General features: G+C 44.4%; 1 protein-coding gene across 2 annotated transcripts in view; it reads right to left on the bottom strand.

The window, feature by feature from the left end:
* Window positions 1–483: 483 nt before the first annotated feature.
* DIP2B (disco interacting protein 2 homolog B) overlaps window positions 484–23,069 on the bottom strand; it is a 230,131-nt gene continuing 207,545 nt past the window's right edge. For both annotated transcript variants that reach the window (XM_069584350.1, XM_069584351.1), the window contains exons 27-38: window positions 22,154–22,275; window positions 20,690–20,801; window positions 18,287–18,396; window positions 17,672–17,802; window positions 15,628–15,796; window positions 14,631–14,801; window positions 13,604–13,665; window positions 12,682–12,739; window positions 11,015–11,089; window positions 8,925–9,102; window positions 6,093–6,216; window positions 484–4,557 (exon numbers count right to left, since the gene is read on the bottom strand). In XM_069584350.1, coding sequence (XP_069440451.1) covers window positions 4,305–4,557; window positions 6,093–6,216; window positions 8,925–9,102; window positions 11,015–11,089; window positions 12,682–12,739; window positions 13,604–13,665; window positions 14,631–14,801; window positions 15,628–15,796; window positions 17,672–17,802; window positions 18,287–18,396; window positions 20,690–20,801; window positions 22,154–22,275 — 1,565 coding nt within the window. In that variant the 3' untranslated portion in view covers window positions 484–4,304. The remainder of the gene's footprint in view (window positions 4,558–6,092; window positions 6,217–8,924; window positions 9,103–11,014; window positions 11,090–12,681; window positions 12,740–13,603; window positions 13,666–14,630; window positions 14,802–15,627; window positions 15,797–17,671; window positions 17,803–18,286; window positions 18,397–20,689; window positions 20,802–22,153; window positions 22,276–23,069) is intronic.

Here is a 23,069-nt window from a genome sequence, read left to right on the forward strand (position 1 = left end):
AATGCAGGGGGCATGGGTTCGATCCCTGGTCCGGGAAGATTCCACATGCCACAGGGCAACTAAGCCCGTGCGCCACAAGTACAGAGCCCATGTGCCTACAGCCCGTATTCTGCAGCAAGAGAAGCCCACACTCCACACTGAAGAAGCCCCCACTTGCCACAGCTAGAGCAAGAATGCTCACAGCAACGAAGACCCAGCACAGCCAAAAATAAATAAAATCTTTTAAAAAATGAAAAGCCGAAACCCACATCAATTACAGATTTTTAAAAAATTAACATGTATGCTCAAAAGCTTAAAACTACCAAATACCACATGGGTAGGAGGAAAACTAAGCTATAATTGTTCCAGACAAAAGGCTTATTCATTTTCAAAATGACTCTCTACTGCTCCTCAATCTGGCCTTTTATAGAACTGATCTGCTATAACTCTGGATCTTTGTGCTCATTTTCCTAAGACCGCTCCAGCCATCTTTGGGTCTTACTATCCAAGTTAAAATAAAATTTTATTAATTCCAATTTATCAGCTCTCCCAACATGTGAAGCATTAAACACAATCAGGCATCAATATTTATTAACAAGACAAAGGAAACACATTCAATGAGTTAATAGAACACTGTCCAGCCAGATGTTAAATTTAAAAATGTATATCTAGTCTAATTTCAAATAAATAAAAAAAAACTTTATACATAATTACACAGTACTATAATTTGAATCTGACACTGGTAAATATCTTGACAAAAAATAAACAAAACAGCATTTAGGACTAAAAAATTATTCTTATATCTTTACACTCTCTTCCTCTGGACAAATAACATGGCCCATCTACATATACCTAAACCAGAAATGTGTGAATGATAAAGAAAAGGCCTATTGTGTATCTGGAGTGCTGCAGCTTGCTCCAAATACTCTCACATGAAAGCAGACAACAAAAAACAGCTCTAAGGCATAGACCATGTTGGAGTTGGAGGGTGAGGTGATAACTCCTCATTGCTTTAGTCCTGGATATTCAAGGAAAGTAATTTATTTGGCCAAGATATTGAGCACCATGCCTGGGGCAGAGACCTTAACAACAACAACACAACAACAACAAAAAACCTAAGGCCTCTGTTGATTCAACAAAAGCATTAAGCAAGCATTGCCCAGGGACTAACATTAAGGAGACGCTCAAATGACCAATAGACAGGTGGTCCCTCCACAGCCTGAGGCAGCACAACTGTATCAGGAGGACCTGATACAGGGGAGACAGGGGCAGGAAGGAAATGAGTGGCTTCACTGATGCCCGGGAGCATGCTGGTCATGCCCAGGGTCTCATGCAGGAGATGGTATTTGTCCTGAGGCAGCCCCTCCCTGATATTCCCTCCTTACTTTGGCTGAGAGGCAGAGAGGTTCAAAAACTTCCAGATGAATAGGTTCTCTCTTATTTGAAATGAGGGTCTGCTATTCATTTAGGTCCTCCCTCCCCCTGACCCAGGCATGAAAAGCTAGACAGAATGTGCCCCCAAGTTCTGGCAGGGCTGTTTCTATCAATAATGGCCTTTTGGGATCTGTCTTAATTGCCAGTTCTACCATAAAGGTTCTGCTTTAACATGGAAAGACTAAGAGCATTGTGTCATCAAGAGAGTTTTCTTACCAAGTCTGCAACAGACCAGGCACTGGATCTGCAGATGATCCCACAAACACATCTAAATTAACGACTAAACTCTCTTCCCCTTCCAGAGGAAACTTTTCCCCAAAGACACATCTTAGCATCTTAGCTTTCTTTCCTCCACCAGCTTATTCTGGCTTTGGGGGATAGGCAAAAGATAAAGCAGCCACAGGGCAGAAAGCAAAAAGATAACAATAAATCAGAGGCCTGAGGAACTACCAAACTAGATAATCAGCGCCTAAATAACCGGGAATTGGGCATGAGATTAACGGAATATTTCATTTGAAGGAATGAGTATAGATCCGCACTGTCCAGTATGGTAGCCAATACGCACTTGTGGCTACTGAGAACTTGAAATACGGCTAGTCTCAAATTGAGATGTGTTTAATACACACTAGATTTCAAAGATATAATATGAAAAAAAGTAAAATCTCTCATTAATAAATTTTTATATTGATCCCACATTGAAATGATAGTATTTTTGATATATTGTGCTAATAATATATTAAAATCAATTTCACCTGTTTCTTTTCACTTTTTAAAATGCAGTTACTAGAAATTTTTAAATGACAGACATGGCTCACACTTCATTTCTAGCAGACACCCTACCTTGTGCAGTAAGCATTCTGAAAGCAGCCTATAGGACAAACTCTGTCTTTTATATCTTTTTCTTAGAACTTGTGGATCACAGAGACAGGAGGTCCTCAGGATCCCTTGCTTTGATTAGTGACTCATTAAAAATTCTTTTTAAGAAAGTTACTTTCCAAATAAGCAGGCTGTTTCCTCTGCAGACCAAACCACTGCTAGTCACTGGGACGTCTAACCCCAATACAAGTGCTTTTTTCCTGTACATCCTAGAACCTTTCCCATCGTGTAGAATGGAACGTCATCCAAAATGCTGAAAAGAGATCTGGAACTGGAAAATGTCAAGGTCTTGCCTCTGTGGAGAGTGAGTTTGGAGGAAAAGAGGATTATGTAAAAGGAAGTCAATAAAGTGGCTCTGAGTCATGAGCCTGTGTAAGGGCAGCCCCCAGGAGTGCTGCCGTGGCAAAGGGTCTGGTCTTTCCATTATAAACCTTATCTTCAGGGTAATTACAAGTCTTAAAAATTGTTTAAAAACATATTTAGTTTACATGATGTTACAGTGGGGTAAATAATATGTATTATTAAAATAGTCTAAATAAATATTTACACAATAGATCAGAGTGGGTCAAAGAGAACCATTCTGATTTAACAAGTTAACTCTGTTCACTTTGAGTTTTTTTTTAATTTTTAAAAATATTTCTGTGAAAAAAAATAATAAAATTCAACTATATTCAAATACATGAAGTATCAGACCAAAGAAAGGAAACCGAGCCAGAGGCCACACTCAGTCCCAGGCTCTATCTGCTCGGCCTGGGCTCCACAGTTATTTCAAAAGGGTTTCTTGCATACATTAGACTTCCCCTATTTCAGCATAAGCCTGGCTGTTTTGGCAACCCACACTGGTCAGTTCTGAGACGTGGAGTTATGAGGCCTTAACGCCTTCGCGTGACTGTAGATCCCACTGCCTTCCCAGCCTATCGCTCTTGTTCTTAAATCCCTGCCCTCGTGAACTGGAAGCACAGAGGATGCTCTTCAGCTCTCAGAAAAGAGAAGCGATATGTGTAACTGCAGACACAGTATACAATGGGCCAGGAAAAGAGGAAATTCTAAATTCTTGTGTAGTCACTCTACATGTGAAAGACTGTTTCAACACTGGGGGCAAGAGTGAGTTATTGTGGTTCCTTAGAACTGGGTGGGATCTAATGAATCTTAGCTTCTCCTAACATTTTGATTTTTCAACTGAGATTTTTCAGTTTGTAGAAACAGGCTGAATTCTTAAAAGCTTAAGCTGATTCTGGGAATGCAAGCCTAAAAAACAAACATAGGCAGCTTCAGTTTATAAAATATACCAGCCAACAGAGACATAGTACAATGTGCAGCAAAACCTGCAAACAATTTGCACTTTTTAGTCATCTATTCAATTACACTGCACCCAGAGAATACCGAGATTCTCTCTCAGAGCAGCAATGTTTCTACTTTAGTTGTTACAACTATACAAGCCAATTCTTACGTTTTTTAGCTGAATTATGTGTATTCCTATTTACATGTTTAAAACACTGGTCAAAATGTTTTACAGTCAAGAATTATATATATAAAGTAATTCTCATATTCAGTGGGTTATCTGATTTGCTTATGGGTCAACTGAAAGCCGAGTAGTTCCATGTTAAAACCCGCAGTGTCTAACTATGGCAAAATGGCAAAATACAGTACAGAGCGGGGGACTGCGTAACTCAAACTACCCCCTTCATGTGAATTAATCGAACTCCCTTACAAAATTCTAAAACAGCATTAGATAAAAATACAAGTATATACAACAGATGAAAAAAATGCAACATGCATGTAATTGCTTTAGTAACGTGCTGCTCACGCTATGTCAAAGCTCGTGACTAATAGATTGTTAACATTTTTTTCATTTGCCACCACAGAATTCCCCTCTCCTGCGTGTCCTGTGATGGCAGGATACCACAGGATGAGATGAAGGATATAATGTAGCCATCTCAGCTTATTTCACATCAGTCGCAGGTCTCTGGCTCCCATGGTTTTGCAGAACGGTCCCTGCAATCCCAGGAGGCTGGTTACATGTTGTAGGCCACATAGATGGGGTCCAGCTGGTCGGCGAGGAAGCTGTCCCGGAGGTGCATCCTCTGCTTCTCTCCTCTGGAGTTGATGGGGATGACGCCTGGGTCCACCACGACCACCACGCCCACGATGAGGTAATGCTCCTCCAGGACCACGTTTGTCACTAAAGGAACCAGATCCAGCGCCTCCTGTTCGGAGCCACACAGTTCCACGACCACCACGAGCAAGTTGGTCCACGTGAACACGGCACTGCAATTTCAGTGGCGCTCAGTTAATGTGGCATCTTTTACAGTGTCTGCCCAAGACTTACCCTCACTGCTGCCCTGAGAACTGCCTTCTCACTTGGACCCAACCAGAAGGCTCTGAGCCACATGTGCAATGAATGGCCTTGCCCCTAAGATAACAACTGATTGGTTAAACCATTTAAAATCTCTTGGCCGTTTGGAAGTGGGACTGAAAAGTTGTTAGCTGGTCGCCTGAGCTGAGGATGTGTGGACTGAAAAGTGCTGGTGTAGTAGGTGTGCAGAGACATACAGGGAACAGCTTTTCAGGGAGGAGAGAAAGAACGGAGGGGATGCCAACATGGCCCTAGAAAGCGAGGAGATGGTGGTCCCTGATGGCCTTTCTACCCCTGTTTCTACCTTTCTTGAGATTTCAGAGCTGTTGAGAGACTTCTAGGAGCCTCTGAGATAACCAACGAGGTGTTCTTTCTGTGACCTCTCTTTTGCTTAGAAGTTGTTTTGAAGAGAATTCTTGATATTTGCAACAACACATCTTTGACTAAGATTGCTATCTATAATCTAACACCAAACAGGAAGGGAGTTGGCTGGCCTCTGAGCTCAGCGCCCCACTCAAGTGTCTCTCCCGTCCTGCCACAAGGCACAAAGCCACCTTTCGTTCAGTGGGACTGCTGGGTTGGAAGGTATGAACTGACTTGTGTTGTGCAGTGTTGAGCTGCTTTAAAAATAGATTCCAATCATTAAGAAAAATGTACACGATATTTGGTTGTCTCAAAAGTCAAATGCTTAAAATTAGGGGGTAACCATGGCACCCAAATTTTCTGCACTATTCTTATACTTCCTTGTTCAGGTCTGAGGAAAGACTGACAAAAGCAAGACAAAGAAGCATTTGGAAAGCACAAACAAACCACTAAAAGAGCCGTGGCTACTTTGCATGAATTAAAAAAACAAACAAACAAACAAACAAACCTGAGGAAGGACGCACCAACTCAAATATGAATAAAAAGAAACTGGGTGGATTCTTTATTGTCAAGAATCCAGGATGAAAGCCAACAGTTAAAAATTACAGAATTTCAATTGTAAGAAATTTTTAGTCAGCATGAGGTTGGATGGTTCTTTGTCAGGGATAATGAAGGGGGAATTCCTGCCCAGACAGGGAACCTGGACCAGATACTGATGATAATCCTCGTCATCTGCTGACCAGTTGACAGAGCACGAAGCACACTCTCACTTGATCCTCCTGAGGAGGAAAGCAGCCACCGTGGCAGCACGGGGCCTTCCAGATGGGTCTTTTGACCCAAAAGTCATGGTTCTTCCCATTAGCCCCACCAACTTTCTAGAGGTGGATGATCAGTTAGGTCGCTTCCAGTGGTAAGATCTGTCATTAAAAGGACTTGGCCCCAGGGTGGGTGCATAGAGCCCGTCTCCACAGCTCGTTCCCCTGGAGTCCCACATCTGTAGGTGTCTCTGGTACAGCTAGATGACTAAAAATCAACTTTAACTTACTACAGCTGAGGAGAGACCTACTGTGTGCAGAGGACTTACCATTCGGCAATGCTCCTGTGGATCCGAGACACTGAGGTCTCAATGTCGATGGGGTGGTACCGCAGGCCTCGCAGCTCCAGGGTCTCATCCAGAGCGCCCACCACGTATAAGGCATCATGACGCTCTGATGGGGCGAGAAAGAGAAACTTAGTGTATCAGATGTACGGATGCGACACATCCCTGGAGTTTCGCGCCCAGTGTTCAGACTGCCGCCATCACCTGGTGCCACCGCCCACCAGCTGTGTAACCTGGAGTGATTAACTTCAGTCTCTGATCCGGCTTCCCCTCCGTGAAACAGGGGTAATAATAAATGGCTGCTATGAGAATTAAACTCACGAAAGGGAGTTAGTATGATGCTTGGCTCATTGTAAGTGCTGAAGAGTACTTGCTGTTGTTCAGTTGCTAAGTCATGTCTGACTCTTTGCAATCCCATAAACTGTAGCATACCAGGCTTCCCTGTCCTTCACTATCTCCAGGAGTTAGCTCAAACTCCTGTCCATTAAATCAGTGATACCATCCAACCATCTCATCATCTGTCGCCCCCTTCTCCTGCCTTCAATCTTTCCCAGCACCAGGGTCTTTTCCAGTGAGTCAGCTCTTCCCATCAGATAGCCCAAGTACTGTAGCTTCAGCATCAGTCTTTCCAATAAATATTCAGGGTTGATTTCCTTTAGGACTGACTGGGTTGATCTCCTTGCTGTCCAAGGGACTCTCAAGAGCCTTGTCCAGCACCACGATTCAAAAGCATCAATTCTTCAGTGCTCCATCTTCTTTACGGTCCAACTCTCACATCTGCATGACTACTGGAAAAATCATAGCACTGACCAGGCAGACCTTTGTCAGCGAAGTGTTATTTCTGCTTTTAAATACATTGTCTACGTTTGTCATAGCTTTTCTTCCAAGGAGCAAGAATCTTTTAATTTCTTGGCCACAGTCACTGTCCACAGTGATTTTGGAGAATATTAGCTCTTGTTATTCTTATTACTACCATGTGCCAGGAACTGTGCCCAGTGTGGGGAGTAAAGATGACAAAATATAACACCTGCTCTAGAGATACCTGCCATCTAGTGGGGGGAACACACAACGGGTGTCCCATGGGGGGACAGCAGATGGGACATGGCAAACCCAGTAACTTGAGTGTGGATGAGGGGCAAGGGGAACAGAGGACATCCCCCTCCCCTCCCCCGACTGCCGCCGAGCTCAGCTCAAGGGTTCAGAGAAGGAAAAGCTAAAGCCACCTGAGCTTTTAAGGATAAACAGGAATTAGCCAGATGATGGGCGGGGAAAGAAGGAGAGGGGAGGATCTGAGATGGAAAATAAATGAACATATGGTCATTGTTTCTAGATGTCTTTAAGGAATCTATGGCAAGACTAGTCCTGGTTATTAACAGGCTTCTTATCCAGCAGGACATGGCAGAAATTTCACTCTTTTTTTTTTAAGGTTTTATGCATACACTGTACACACGAGGCTACCTGGTTTACGTCTACATAAAAAGAGAATGATTTAGCTAGGTCTACAGAATGTTTTGGGCTTTCTAGGTGGCTCAGTAGTAAAGAATTCGGCTGCCAAAAAGCAGGTTCGATCCCTGGGTTGGGAAGATCCCCTGGAGAAGGCAATGGCAACTCACTCCAGTATTCTTGCCCGGGAAATCTCATGGACAGAGGAGCCTGGAAGGCTACAGACCATGGGGCTGGAGAAGCAAAAAGTCGGACACAACTGAGCAATTAAACAGCAGTTAACAACAGAATGATGTATTTTCAGGAATACGAATAGTTCTGAAACATTTAGCAAAACAAAGTGCTAGAAGCTGTTGGAGAGAGAAGGGTAAGAAGGCTGGTCACATAAGATGAGCTGATGATTATAGTAATAAAAACAACAGAAACACAGTAGCTAATGACTAGGGAGTGCTTTCCATGTGCCAAGTAGCGTTCCAGACACCTGAAGGCGTCATGTAATTTAATCTCACATCATGTCCACAAGACAGGAAATGTCATCACTCCCACTTCCTAGGTAGGAAACTGAGAGACTGAGTGAGCTCAAGGCCACACAGCAAATGTAAGACAGGCTTCAAAACCAGGACACCCAGCGAGGTGTGCTCCCCTGCCTCCAGGATGCCTGAGTCTGCCTCCCCGTGAAATACGGAGTGACTGCAGAGCCGGCCAGCAGGGAGCAGATGTAAGGGGCGAAGAAGTGACCTGGCTCCGTTCCAGCTGTTTAGTCCAGTGAGTGATGCGTCAGTTCTTGAGGTGTATGATGCACGCAATGTAGAGAGTTTTTAAATGGCCATTAATGGTGGCAGGAAGGTTGAAGCCAGGCCTCTTTACCAGGTAGACAGGCCTGGGGGCTGCTTGCCCCAGAGCCCTGCCAAGCAGTCTTGTGAGCCGCCAAAGGGCCGGGGCGCTCAGCAGGTCAGCTCCTCCGCACTCACTCCTGCTCGCAGGGCTTAGGAACAGAGGAACCAAAGACGGAACACCTGTCTCAGGAGCCTGTTGAGGGATGCAGGCAGCCCCACAAGGCTGCTAGAGGCTGTATCCTGCCAGGGGCATTCATCCATCACCAGGCATGTCTCTACGACTGCCCGGCCAAACTATCCTGAGGTTCAGCTATCCTGATGCTGACACAAGGCCCTGGCGTCTACTTCCTGGGTCCTCTTCACAGGACAAAGTCTTACTGCAAAGGAATATAAAGTCACGGGTGGGTTCTAGAGTTGCAGAGGGGGAATAATTCGACACACATACTCCACAATGCAAAGGCAGGTTGCAGCAGGCCAGCCTGTACTAGGGGCATTTGAAAGGCACAGCAGGACAAGGGGGAGGAGCCGGTGAAGGTACCTCCAGTGGCTGCTGTGAGCTCCGTCCGGCGGACAAAACCCAGGTATCCTGTCCGAGCCCAGAGGGTCTGGGCAGCATCCCCAAAGCTGAGGCGGGTGTTGAAGTGGTCAGCTTGCAGAGTCTCACTGTCGTAGATGGTATAATAGCCGCTGGCTGTATGGGGACTGTTCACCCAAATCTACAACAAGAAAAGGGTCACATTTCGCCAGAATCAATTCAGTTCACTTAGCACAGATTATGTTGATTTTCTTAACCTCATTTTTATAATAACCAAAAAGGTACAACAATGAGAGCAGCTGCCAGTTACTGACTTTACCATGTGCTGAACAGTACTGTACACACATTGCCCTCATCAATCGTGACATACGTGGCATGACAACGCCGTCTGTACTACTGTCACTCCCATTTTACAAAGGGATACTAGAGTGTGTAGCCACTCCCTTCTCCAGGGGATCTTCCCGACCCAGGGATCGAACCTGGGTCTCCTGCATCGCGGGCAGACTCTTTACCATCTGAGCCACCAGGGAAGCCCTTAAGCAATTCACCTAAGATACAGAAACTCAGAGATCCAACCTGGAGGCTACGCTGCCTCCTTGGCTCATTTCTCAGCCTCTTTTCAGAGTCTCACCAGCGCACTAAGGGATCATTTCTGTGCTTTGAAACTAAGTGAAAAAGCCCACAGGAAAACACTACAGGGTATTTGGATTTACAATGTAAACACAGCAATAGCCAACAACAGTAATAACACAAGGGTTCACTGTGTGACAGGCACTGTTCCATGCGTATACAGATACAGATATTAATGCATCTAATTGTCACACAATTAGACTAGGCAGGTGGCATTATTATTTACATTTGAGGAAACTAGGCCCAGAGAGCTTGAGCAACTCGTGCATTAACAAGAAGCTGGTAACTGGCAGAGCCTGGTCATCTGGCTCAGTCACCTGGAGCCCTGCTCCCGGTTAGCTGTGAGACAAGACAGCAGTTTTTTCTCAGAGATTCGGAAGGAAGAAAAGTTTAGTCTTTCCAGGGTTTTTATAAGAGCTTTCCAGGTGGCACTAGCAGTAAAGAACCTGCCTGCCAAAGCAGAAGACATATGAGATGCAAATTCCATCCCTGGGTTGGGTAGCTTCCCTGGTGGAGGAAATGGCAACCCATTCCAATATTCCTGCCTGGAGAATCCCATGGAGACAGAGCCTGGCAGGCTATAGTCCATGGGTTGCAAAGAGTCAGACACGACTAAAGCGACTTAGCATGCACAATATTTTTATATTAATACAAAAATAAATATATTTTGGAATAAAATTTGTATGCTGCTGCTAAGTCACTTCAGTCGTGTCCGACTCTGTGCAATCCCATCCCTGGGATTCTCCAGGCAAGAACACTGGAGTGGGTTGCCATTTCCTTCTCCAATGCATGACAGTGAAAAGTGAAAGTGAAGTCGCTCAGTCGTGCCCGACTCTTAGTGACCCCATGGACTGCAGCCTACCAGGCTCCCCTATCCATGGGATTTTCCAGGCAAGAGTACTGGAGTGGGCTGCCATTGCCTTCTCCGAAAATTTGTATAAATGTTATTTTTTAAAATATTTTTTTTATTTGGCTGAGCCCAGTCTTAGCTGAGGCAAGTGGGATCTTTAGCTGTGGCATTCTTAGTTGCAGCATGTGGGATCTAGTTCCCTGATCAGGGATCCAACCCGTACCCCCTGCACTGGGAGCAAGGAGTCTTAGCCACTGGACCATCAGGGAAGTTCCCATATAAATTTTAAAAATTCAGTATTTGTGGCTCCTTTTAGTTCCACTCCTTAATAGATGGGAGCAGATGAGTTCATCCATTTTCCTCTTCAGCTAAGGGAATGTCAGTGGACAAATCTGGGACTAACTCTAGCTTGCGTGCCTCAATCTTCTTTCCATCCTGGTCTCCATCTCCCCTTCTGCCTCATTTCAGTTTTGAGCCTTACAGAGAAAGTTGAAAATTCTCAAACATTCACCATGAGAGAAAAGCTAAACCCACAGCTTTCTGACTTCTAGAATGTGAGCCCTGGGGTCTTTCACTGCTGGCTTTTCCAAGTCAAGCAGAGAGTTACACATACCTCTCCAAGGTGAGAGTCTCCAACAGGCCCTTTGGTCTCTGGATTAACAATAACTACTTTCACTCCAGGTAAGATCTAAGAATCAAAGAGAAAACACAAAAATTGAGTTCCATCAGATCTCATGACCTCTAATAAATGCAGTTTTCACTTCCTCCCTCCAGTGAGGTGAGGGAGTGCACACAGGCCAGAGCTGAGCCGGTGCTCACAGGATCGTCCTCAGGGGACAGAAGTATGTATACAAGATTCTGCCTCAAAACTAAACTAGGGAACCAACCTGTCTGCCATCCCCTCAAAAGTGAGAATCCGCAGACCAGTGCCGGCTGGGCAGGCGAGGGGAGAGACGTCACATGCCCGCATGTCCCTCGGAGGGAGAAGGAAGCGGCAGGTGCTGGCAGGGGCCTCTTCAGACACCCGTCCTCTATCCTAAACCTCTTTTCCCTGGGTTTCTAGCATCAAGAAGCTCACACATGTAAGACCTCAAGGAAGGAAGAGGAAGGCCATTCCTGCTCGTGTGGGCCAGGCACTGCTCTAAAGTCCCTGAAGTGCTCGCTGCCAGTGGAGGCAGAGGAAAAGCTGGCAAGACAGTAAGGAGGTCAACCCAAATCCACTTGGAAGAGTTAAACAGAGGAGTGAAACAGGGATTTCCCCAAGGGGCTGAGCCACGACTGCACAGGTGAGCCTGGGGTCACTGTTTTCTTCCCTACATTCTCCTTGGCCTTTCAGAATTAGAAGGGATGCTGAGGCATCATTACTCTTCTCTTCAAAAGGATGAGAAACTTGATAGTTTATATATGGATTTGATCTGCTCAACGTGAGTAAACTGTTCAAAACTGCTATAGACTGAAATCTGTATGTTGAAATATGACCCCTAAAGTGATGGCATTAGGAGGCGGGGCCTTTGGGAGGAGGTCAGGGGTCTGTTCTCACGAATGTGATCCATACCCTTATATACAAGACTCAGAGATTTCCCTGCCCCTTCCACCACGTGAGGACACAGCAACAGGACAACCATCTGAGAACCAGAAATCCCTCATCAGAATCCATGGGCACCTGGGTCTTGGACTTGCCAGCCTCCAGAAATGTGAGAGAGAAGTTTCTGCTGTTCATTAGCTGCCTGGTCTATGGTATTCTGTTAGAGAAGCCTGAATGGACTAAGGCAATAACAAAATGTCTCCCTGAACAATTTAAAGCCTTATTCTCATCTAAGATATCACTCTCAAATATCTTTAATCTCTTCCCCATCTTGATTTCTCTTTCAGCTTTAAGTATGTGTGTGTCTTCCCTGGATCTTAAACCACACCCCCCGTCTGTCACCCTGTCTTTCCACGTGTAATGCTGATAACGGTGGAACTGGCTCTCAGTGCTGCTCATCTCTTCACCTTGAGTATAACGAACGTTGAATTTAGTTGGTTTGTCAAATAATATGTCGGTAGGATTTAATAATAAAAATCTATGAAACTTAAGAAAGCTCAAATCCAGTATTCTTATTTATGTACCCATATGAATTTGAAAGTATTGGCTAAGTGAAAATTGTTGAATTATCTCCAGATGTCAATTCAGTCTTGCCCTGGGTACTAACATGTATATTATACGGCTTCAGGTTTCTATAAAACTACTTCTCCACACAGGTGACACACACCTTCCCAATGGTTAACACAACAAATTACCTTTCCGGACTCTGAGAGGAGCAAACTCTGGGGGGCACCCCGTTCCACAAGACGAACCCTGTAAAAGAACAATATTTATTACATATGAGCCTTAAAAAAAAAAAAACCACCACAGGCGTACACTGTCCTCCCAAACCTCTACTCTATCAATAGCTCTCCTCACATGAGTGCAGTTTCTCAAACTCAGCATTACTGACATTTTGGGTCAGATATTTTATTGACATTTTTTGTGATGCGCTATCCTGTACGCTGTAGGATGTTTAGCAATATCCCCGGCCTCTGCCCACTAGGTGTCAGTAGCATCCCCTTGTCGTGACAATCCACGTTTCCAGACATTGTCCTTTGGAGGGCAAACTCTGTCCAGGCTGAGAACCACAGCACTAGAGATGTTCTGCCCGCGCAGGCTGGGTGAGTGCCACGGGCCTCACCATGAACACAGCCTAAGTCAGCGGGACCCAGAGACAGGTCCCAGAGCCCGCAACCAGGAGCTCCCTTGGGACGCAGCTCCAATTCACCTGTGGGCTGGTGAGGAGGAAGACGTTTATTCCTGTGGTTCAGATACAGTGCTGTTTCAAAAAACCTACACTATCTCATTTACCTTATCTCAGTTATTTTTAGACTCCCAGAGGATAAGAGTCTATCCATTTCAGTGTAATTTACGTCATATGTCACAAAATACTAGTATTACATTTTAATATTAAGGAACAGTGCAGCCACTATGAGAATTAAAGGTTTCCTCTTACAAATGCAAATCTTATTAGGTATTAATAATGAAAATGAGTTCCTTCCCTCTTCTTACCCTCCTCCCCACAAAGACACAAACAAAATGAATGAGGTGAGGGGGACAGATGGCTTTCTTGAGGCTCAGAAATTTATATGCTTAGGAATGCTAACAGGAAACAAGCTTAACAATTCTACTTACCTGTCATGTCTTAATGATTTCAGATCTACGTATACAGTAGTTGGATCAGGCCCTGAGGTTCCCTGAAGAAAAATAAACCAGTGGGTTGTTTACTTAAAATTAGCTGAATGGAATTTCCATATGTTACATTTTCAAGTCAAGATATAGATAATTTAGTCACATACAGGAAAAATCCAAATTCTGTTCGGAACGCTCACCCTGTCTTCAACCAGGTGGGCCAGGGCTGTCGTCAACACCTGAGAGAAGACGCCTGGCCAGCTTTCTCCTCATCTTTCTTTCCTTTCCTCCCCCAGGAGAGGAGGCTGGGGGCCAGAGCAGCACCGAATGGTTACCAGGGTGAGGAGGGTCCTCATCCCTGGACTCAAGGCAGGGAGCCATGGGACTTCCAACACCAACACTGGCCCAAGCTGGAGGCAGGGCACCCACAATGGGGCTCCGAGGTGAGAGCCTGGTGATGCTGCTCCAAAGTCACCAGGCCCAGACACAGAGGGCCTGAGCCTGTCCACCCTGTTATGCCACCTTCTTTGACTCTCACTCTTGTCCATGCCTGTATTTGCCTTATGAATTTTCCAAGCTATAGAAAATTATATTCCACTCTTCTGTTATTTTAGCCTCCTTTCTATTATTTACCCACCAAGATAACATGGCAAAATCACCATCTGGCTAAAGAAGAGTACACAAACTTATTTGTGCTTCCTTTGCCAAAAAAAAAACCCACAAAGGGTAATCTACAAATGAAATTCAAGTAGGATTCAGAAATCTTGACTCATTTTGAGGACCATAAAACCACTGAGAGTAAACATTTACATTAGCGCTCAACTGCCGGGCATGGCTCCAAGAGATGGGCACCTAGAAACGCGGTGGTTCTACAGGACAACCTTGGGAAGGACAATACTATCATCTTCATTTTACCAATGGGCAAAATCAGGCATGGTGAAGTCCAAATAAAGAGCCCAGAGGCCCTCGGCGGGTAAGCAGCAGCCTGTGCTCTGAGTTCCCCACACAAACAAGATATCATGTCAGTCACCTGCAAACATATTGCTACGTTGACTCTGGATCCAAAGGTGGTGCTGACGGCCCGCGGGGACAGGCCGATGTCCTTGAAGAGCTTGGAGAAGGACTGCTGGAGGGCAATGCGGGGCCGCTCCTCAGCCACCACCACACACGTTCGGATGCAGGAGAGGTTGATTCCCCGGGTCTGTAAGACACCGTGTCGAGGGGTCGGGGGCGGAGGCGGAGGTCAGCAGGGTCACAGAACCACTGGATAAGCAATTTCGTTGCCCTACCTCTTTGGTCAGGAAAAGCCAAGGAACTGTGTGCTCTCATCTCACATACCCAAAGAAAAGATATACCTTTTTGGAAAACACCCAGAATTCCTCTCAAGTCATTACCCATGGGTTGATTTGCTCATTCTCTATTTCTTTCCTCTTTCGCCTACAACTCTTAGGTTTCTCAGCAATATATTTTTAATTCCTCTTCATTTCTGTACCTTAGATTTCTATTTCAAAATGGAGAGATGGGACAAACAGAAAAATAAATTTAGCAACACTGAGATCTAATCTCGTCTCTTTTTTTCATTCTTAAGGTCATACTTCTCTATTAAAGAAAATTAGGTGTTTTCTGACCCTCTCATATGCCACTTAGACATATGATCACTGGATACACTCATGAATGAGTGAACCTTATCTATGGAGGAGGACCCAATCCCTAACATCCTCAGGTTGCAAATTCTATTAGGAAAAATCCTCTTTCAGTTCACAGTTTCTGTTCATCTTCACATAAAAGTCATTTCTATTCAGCCTCCTAACCAGCTTTACCTTCTTTTCCACAATGTGTGAATCAGATCAAACTCTAAAAGAGTGCATTAAATTAGACAGTGAAAGAGATACACCTCCTGAGGTTTACAAATACCTGTTTGGACAGAGAAAAGCAGGCAGGTGTGTCTGGCCAGCCCTATAAGGTGGGGCATCGCCACGCCTGGCGTGTTTCTTCGGGACTGGCTCCTTGTTACAGCTGCTTCTTACCTTCAGTGCCTCCACCTGGTTTCCAAGCCCTTTGGTGCAAAGCTCCATCACTGAATAGGAGCAGAAGGTGTCTCTTATTTTGTACTGGTTGACCGTGGAGAGCCAGAGGAAAAGGTTGTTTTCCAACTCCATAGGAGGAATTAAGATGGACTGGTGACCTGAATAGACACTGCAATGGAAAAAGGCAAGCGCTAACACAATCAGTTCATCCTAGAATACCATCGATTCAACAAATATTTACTGAGCACAAAGGACAGGGGCGGGTCATATTAGGTATAAAGGCCTGAGAATCAGCCTGGTTCCTATTCAACTCACACGGCACAATAAGTACAGAATGAAGCCGACTATGGAAGGTGGCCACTGAGATGTGAAGAAACGCTATCTTGACCACAGAATGAAGAGCAAGTCCTTCAAAGCGGGCGGGTATTTCATGGAGTAGGTGACAGCTGGGCCAGGCTTGAAGAATGAGCAGAAATCAGTGGCTGGGGGAAATGAGGAAGCTGGTGAGAGCTCTCCAGGCAGAACAGTATATGCAAAGGCACAGAGATATAAAACTACATGGTGTGTTTAAGGTCATCAGAAACGGTATTCCAGCGTTTGCCTGGGGAAGTGGTGAGAAGTGAAGGCAGAAGGGCCAGGGTAGTGAACACGAAAGAGTTTAGAATTTACCCAGTAGACAGTCACTACAGCTTGAAGTTGGGGTAAAGCTAGCTACATGAAGGGGGCGATTAGAGACATGAGTCGCTGAAGGCTGACAGGAGAGGCTGCAATAGTCTAGATGAGAGAGGATAAAGGCTTGAACTCCACCAGAACACCGGGATACAAAGGAAGGAATGGCAGGGTCTCACGTCATACATACAACCTCCAGCCATGAAACCTCAACTTCCTAAACCTTCAGTATACATTAGAGCCACTAGGAGTCCACGAATCGTCTATTAAAAACCATACTGGACAGGGGCTTCCCTGGTGGCCCACTGATTAAGACTCTGTGCTTCCACTGCAGGGGGAATGGGTTTGAGCCCTGGTCGGGCACCTAAAATTTCACAAGGGAGTGACTTTATCTATGGAGGAGCCCCCAGTCTCTACTACCCCCAAGTTGCAAATTTCCATTAGGAAAAACCCTCTTTCAGATCACAGTTTCTGTTCCTCTTCATATAAAGGGCATTTCTATTCAGCCTGCTAGCCAGGTTTACCTTCTTCTCCACACTGTATGACTCAGATTAAATTCTAAAAGAGGTTGGTTTTTTTCCCTGGCAAGGCCAAAAAAAAAAAAAACCAAACCTGGAATTGTGGTCTTCACCTCTGGAAAACTCGTTAGTACATGTAGGGAAGCCTCATTGACTTTTTTTTTAAATAGACCCCTAGGTGATTCTTATGTATAGGTAAGAATAATGGAGACAAAGGATATGACATTTAATTGGATGTGTGACATAAAGATACAGAGTTGAAGATAAAGCCCAAGTTCCTAGCATGGTTCCCCAACTGGATGACTCCATCCTAAGAAGGAAGGGAACACAGAAGGAAGATGCTGAGTCACAGGTGTCTATGAAGCATTCCTGGAGATGCTCACCAAGGAGGTAGAAATGCAGGTTGAGATGAGGTCCTTGGGGGGGAGAGTGGAAAAAGCTGGGATCTGCTCTTCCACAAGAAACAATCTGGCCAGTACGCTACCCTCCAGCCACATGCTGTCACCCGTCTCATTACAGTCCTTCCTGCCAAGCCTAGGGGGTACGTTCTGGCTGACACAGCGTGCCATTCACCCACGTGTCATCCTTCTACTTGGCTCTAATTCTAAAATGAGGACGGATGACAGGATGGAGCACAGGAGAGGTAGAAAGATCACAGCCCTTTTGTCTGAGGCATAAAACTAACAGAAAAGAGGGAATGCAAACAAAACCAGACAAACGTCAAAGATGCCCTAATTCCAGGAAACATCAGCATTTTACTGAAACATTACCAAATTAAGGGAGCACATGAAAAGATGGGATGGTCACAGCCTCAAAGATATTCATGCATTCTGATTCTTTGCTTTTTCCATGCCTACCTGCAGAGACACCAGAGTGCAAAGCCAAGTCCACAGTAAGGGTCAAGGCAGATGGCAATCTGCCGAGAGGAGTACAACTCACACTGGAGCTTGATGGCTCTGCAGAGAGCATTGACCGCAGAGTGGGACATCTGGAAGGTAAGGAACACGGAACAGGATGGAACTGGCATCCCACAGGCAAGAGGAGCAGCTCTAGTGACAGATTCGAGAAGCTTCCATTCCCTCCAGCTCCTCAAAATGACATGTATCTTTTGTTGCTTCAAAATGCCTAATCTAACTCAAGTTAAATCTATCTGTTCATTTGTCAATACTGAGTCTTATGAAATATGTATTTATGACTTCATACTGGCTTTAAATGCAACTTGCATTATCTATTAGTGTCTATGCTAGGTTCAGAACACTTCGTAACACAAATTCCTTGGGATAACTTATTCCGGAAGAGCCAATGCTTTTATTTAAATATAGCAGATGCCCTTGATCCTCCGCCTACTGGTCTCTGGTACGACCAACTGGCCTCTCCATCTGAAGTCCCTGGGGCAGTGGTCATCTCTATTTTTTGCAGACCTGGCATTTTACCAGCCTCCAGTGAAAGTAAACATATCCCAACTACTCTACCTTCACTCCTGTGAGCATGCCGGTTGTGGAGACACTAAAATCAAGATATGCCAGCATCTCAGGAGTGGGTGGTTTATAGAGCTGAGGTAACCGTTTCCTGGGTAAATCATCTGCAAAGAAAAAAGAAAACCCAATGTCAATCACACACGTTGACAACAAGGTCCTACTGTGAACAGGGACTATATTCAATATCCTGTGATAAACCATAATGGTAAAGAACACACACACACACACACACACACACACACACACACACACATATATACTGAGTCACTCTGCTGTAACAGCAGAAACTAAACACAACATTGTAAATCAACTACACTTCAAAAAAACCTGACACGTTGGAACTCAAAAATCATTGCTATTCAGTTGGTCTTCTGTGGCTTTGCTAGAACCACATTTAGCTTCTGAGATTTGCGAAGGCTTAGGGCTTCTAGCATTTAACCAACCAGCTCACATACATCACTCCTGGAGTGACGGGCTGGGGTTGAGGGCACCACTAGACAATATAAACAAGGAAACAACATCAGGCAGATGCATTTAGCAGAAGACTAGTGAGCGGTACTATAACACAGTAGCCGAAAACTGGCTAAAAGGCAGGCAGCCAGTGTTCAAATTCCAGCTGTGCCACTCATCAACGATGTCGTCACCGTGGTGTTATTTAACCTCTGTTTCTGTTTACTCGTCTCTAAAGTGGTAATAAAACCTGCCCTCACTGAACTGTTAGAACGTTAATTCACATAAAGCACTTTAAAACAACTCACGAAGCTTTACTTGTTGTTATGCTGGTTTCAAGTTCACGTTTGTTATTTAGTTTAGTACAGAGTATAGTAATCACAGTCTGCTTTAAAAGCTGGATGGTTTTTCTCCAAGTTAATGTGACAAATTTTAAGAATGACAATTTAGAACTGGGAATTATTTCCCTTTGCTCTTTATGACACCTCTCCTTTCTGTCCAAATCTGTATGTGGAATCCAAGGATGTCAAGGATGTCTCTGGCCCTAGCCATGCCTCCTTAATGGCTCCTTTGGCCTCCAATCAAGAAACGATTCTGACGCCTACTTTTCAATCTCTGTGCCAAACCAAGATTGTCTCTACCACCTTCCACCCAGCTCCATGCAGGGAAGAGCTGCTCCAGCACTGAAAGAAACCCTTCTGTTGTTTGTATCACAGCACACATTTCAGGTCTTCCTGAAACGTGATTGAGCCCAATAACCACAGCAGATCATCTGCATCATTCACACCAGTGCAATCCACTTGTGCTGCATACTATACAAATGACTGCTTACAGTTCAGCATCTGGACAGTAGCCACAAATAGATGTCATCCCTGGGTTTACATCCTTACTAATTGTTCCTGAGGTGGATGCTATGTAATACTTCCCTGAGAACTGGTAGGGAGGAAATTAACAGTTAAGCGACTGGGAAAGGAGCCAAACTGACCAGGTTTGAATTTCAGCCTACTGGTTCGCCAAAAAGTTCTTTTGGGTTTTTCAGTAACATCTTATGCAAAAACCCAAACAAACATTTTGGCCAACTCACTACCTATTTAGCTTCCCCGTGCCTCAGCCTTCTGATCTATCTGATAGGGTTGGTATAGGAGGAAATGACATTCTACATGTTAGATGACTGCCACACCATAAGGGCTAAATAAAGTTAGATGTTGTTATTATGATGATTGTGTGCTGGTGCTTCATATGGTGTCATTTAATCTCTACAACAACATGAAGCAGCTACGAGTAACAAGAGGATGAGGATTTATACATGTCTGCTCGGCTCCAAAACCCGCACTCCCCTCTCCACTACCATCTCCAGCCACCCTAGAGTCCCACCGCCTTCTTTAGTATGAACACCACTTAAATTCACACACCTTATGGTTTTCAAAGTATTTTCATATTATGTTGCATTCGATATTCCCAATAAATACGTGAGTTATGCAAGGGTAGGGAGTATTTTAAGACAGGCTAATCTTAGCCAAGGTTATACAAAAAATGAGGACTGAAGCTTGAACCAGAACGAGGCCTGCTGACTCCTAGCCCAGTAATGTTCCAACTCTACCACATCTGGAAGTCAAAGTCTCAACGCTTTATGCAGCCCTGTATGTCTATGGTCACCTCTGGCATAAACACCTAACCACCCTGTTGGATGATGCCAAGAGTATGGCAGGAAGACACGTTTTGTTTTCAGAGTTCGAGCACACTGTGATCTGCTTCTTTGGATCTGGTTGTTGCAGCATCCAGTGCTTTGGTAACTCAAAGTGCATTTTAAGGTTTGCATCTGTCTTAGCAGGTGAAATGGGCTGCAGCGGAAGAGCTATGTTAACATCTTTGGCATGAGAATCTAGGAAACCTCGGGGAGTGAACATTCTTGCTCTCGTAACGATCCTGGAGAAATCTCCCTTTCACCTGTGTCAATGATAGTTGGCCAGGTTTTCACGTCCACGGCTGCTGCTGCCTCTCGGGACCTCAGTAACCTCATTAGGGTCTGCGTGGTGAGAATGCAGGCTGCTTTGCTGACCTAGAAGACAAATGGACAGAAATGAGCACCAGGAAGCTTAGCCCTGTGTAGCACTATAGGCACTGGTTGCAGATAAAAGCAACTCGCACATCCAACTGGGACAGGGCAGTACCAGCCTTTCAAAGGACGCACACAGGACAATGGAAGTCAGTATTCCCCTTATGTTTGTTCTGAAAATACACTGAATTAGAATGATGGACTTGTTCACAACACAATTTACTATTTACAACAGTGATTCTTAAATATTCCATGGTCATAATCTCAGTATGGACCCCAGATCTATTGATTTCATGAAGACCATAATAAAACAGAAACATGGATTTCTGTGGTCCTCAGGGAATGAGAGTTGTCAGAGGATCATCTCTGAAGCAGGTTGTGTTTGCAGCAGTCTAGGGAGCGGTGAACTGCCGTGGACCTAGAAAACATATCCCGAACTTGGTGGACTCTGCGCGCTCACAGGAACCAAGCTCTCCCACACATCTGCACGTGGAAATGCAAAGTCACCGACTTCTCTTACTACTCAAGCCATGTCGGTGGAAGGAAACTCCCCTCCCTGCTGCCCCGGCCTACTTTGCACACTGTAATCAGAGCGTTCTGCTGAACTGAACTCTGTAGAAAAATCATCTGTGGTGAATGTGGCTTCTATACTGCAGGTTCCAGCTGCTGACAGAGCAGCAGTTCTTAGAGAAACAAATGTTACATCAATTGGAATTTTGCAATTTGCTTTAAAGTACATTAGGATATGAGGCAATACAGATTTCTTTCACTGTCTTCAAGTCTCACTTCCTACAGAAATATCTATCACTTTCAGAGCAAGATCTGGACACCTTTTTAATAATATACCAAATGATTTTGTAAGACTAAACCCCTAAGAAGTGACCTTACATCAGGAGAATTCAGTTTGGCATCTAAAATTATCTTGGTTAGTATATAGAAAAAATATTAGAATTTTTGTAATAAGAAAGAAAAAAAAAAACAAGTTTTATGGAGAATTACTAAATGGCCACGGCTGAGTTTTCCAAATCTGCTGGCATATTGAGTGCAGCACTTTCACAGCCTCATCTTTCAGGATTTGAAACAGCTCAACTGGAATTCCATCATGAAATGGCACCTTCACTTACTTCCTTAATGTTTATGATAAAAACATAATCCTGCATCTCATCAAAAACAGCTTTTCCCTATTTCTTCACTAAAAATGCTGGTCACTATGATCAGTTAAGGAAAAGGAAGTACTTTTCAGGAGTTAGATCTGACTTCCCGACTAAACTAAACTGGAAAAGAGGAAGGATCCTTAGTTGTCTGACTTGGGGCTTTATGAGATGCGGACAAGGAAAGTTATACCAGGTACTTACGTCAACAATCATGCGGACAGTGGGCAATGTGGCTGTGAGGTTCTGAGCATGAGGGGGTCTGACAGTCACAGGTATGCACCCCGCGTACAGACAGCCATAGAATGCAGCGATTAACTCTATGCCTGCAAGACACAGCCAATTAGTGGCCCGGTTTGTCACTGAGAGAGCAAGAGGCGGAGTTTCCAAACCTAGCTTATTAAATCGTGTGCCAGACAGGTTAACTAGACCAAAATTTAATGGAGACATTATCAGAATATTTATTTATTTATTTATTAATAAAAAAAGAAGTTTTTTTTGGCTGTGTGGCATATGGGATCTTAGTTCCCTGATCAGGGATCTAACCCATGCCCCTTACCTTGGAACTGTGGCATCTTAACCACTGGACCACCAGGGAAATTCCTAGAAATTTTTTAACTTAAGAAGAAACTGAAGGTAAAAGAAGGAAGCATATAAAACAACTTTTTAAAAAATATAGAGAAGCCAAGAATAAACAAATGAGAAAGGAAGTCAGAAGCAAAGAAAACACTTGAAAGATACCTGAAGAAGGTATTTTGACATCATTACTTGATATTATTTAGGAAGAAATAAGTGCAGAGATTAGGGCTGTTTCACTTGGGAAATAAAACAATGGGAAAGGAGAGATGAGGAGCATCTGAGCTTTCTCTCAACCTTAAGAAAGCCACTATGTTTTAAGAACAATCAGACCCCTGAGATGTCACTTCCCTGGTGGGTGCAGGTTTTAGAGAGGCAAAGCGTCATTTGATACAAAGCCTCTGCAATATAAGGACTCGGAGGGCGGCCCCCTCGGGCAGTGCTCACGTCCATCACCGTGATTAACTGGTGGACAGAAAACAACTTCCCAGAACAAAGCTGTTCTTAACAGCTTCTAAGAAATCTTAGTATCAATATAAATAGA

This window comes from Ovis canadensis, chromosome 3, assembly GCF_042477335.2.
Source record: "Ovis canadensis isolate MfBH-ARS-UI-01 breed Bighorn chromosome 3, ARS-UI_OviCan_v2, whole genome shotgun sequence".
Lineage (NCBI taxonomy): Eukaryota > Metazoa > Chordata > Mammalia > Artiodactyla > Bovidae > Ovis > Ovis canadensis.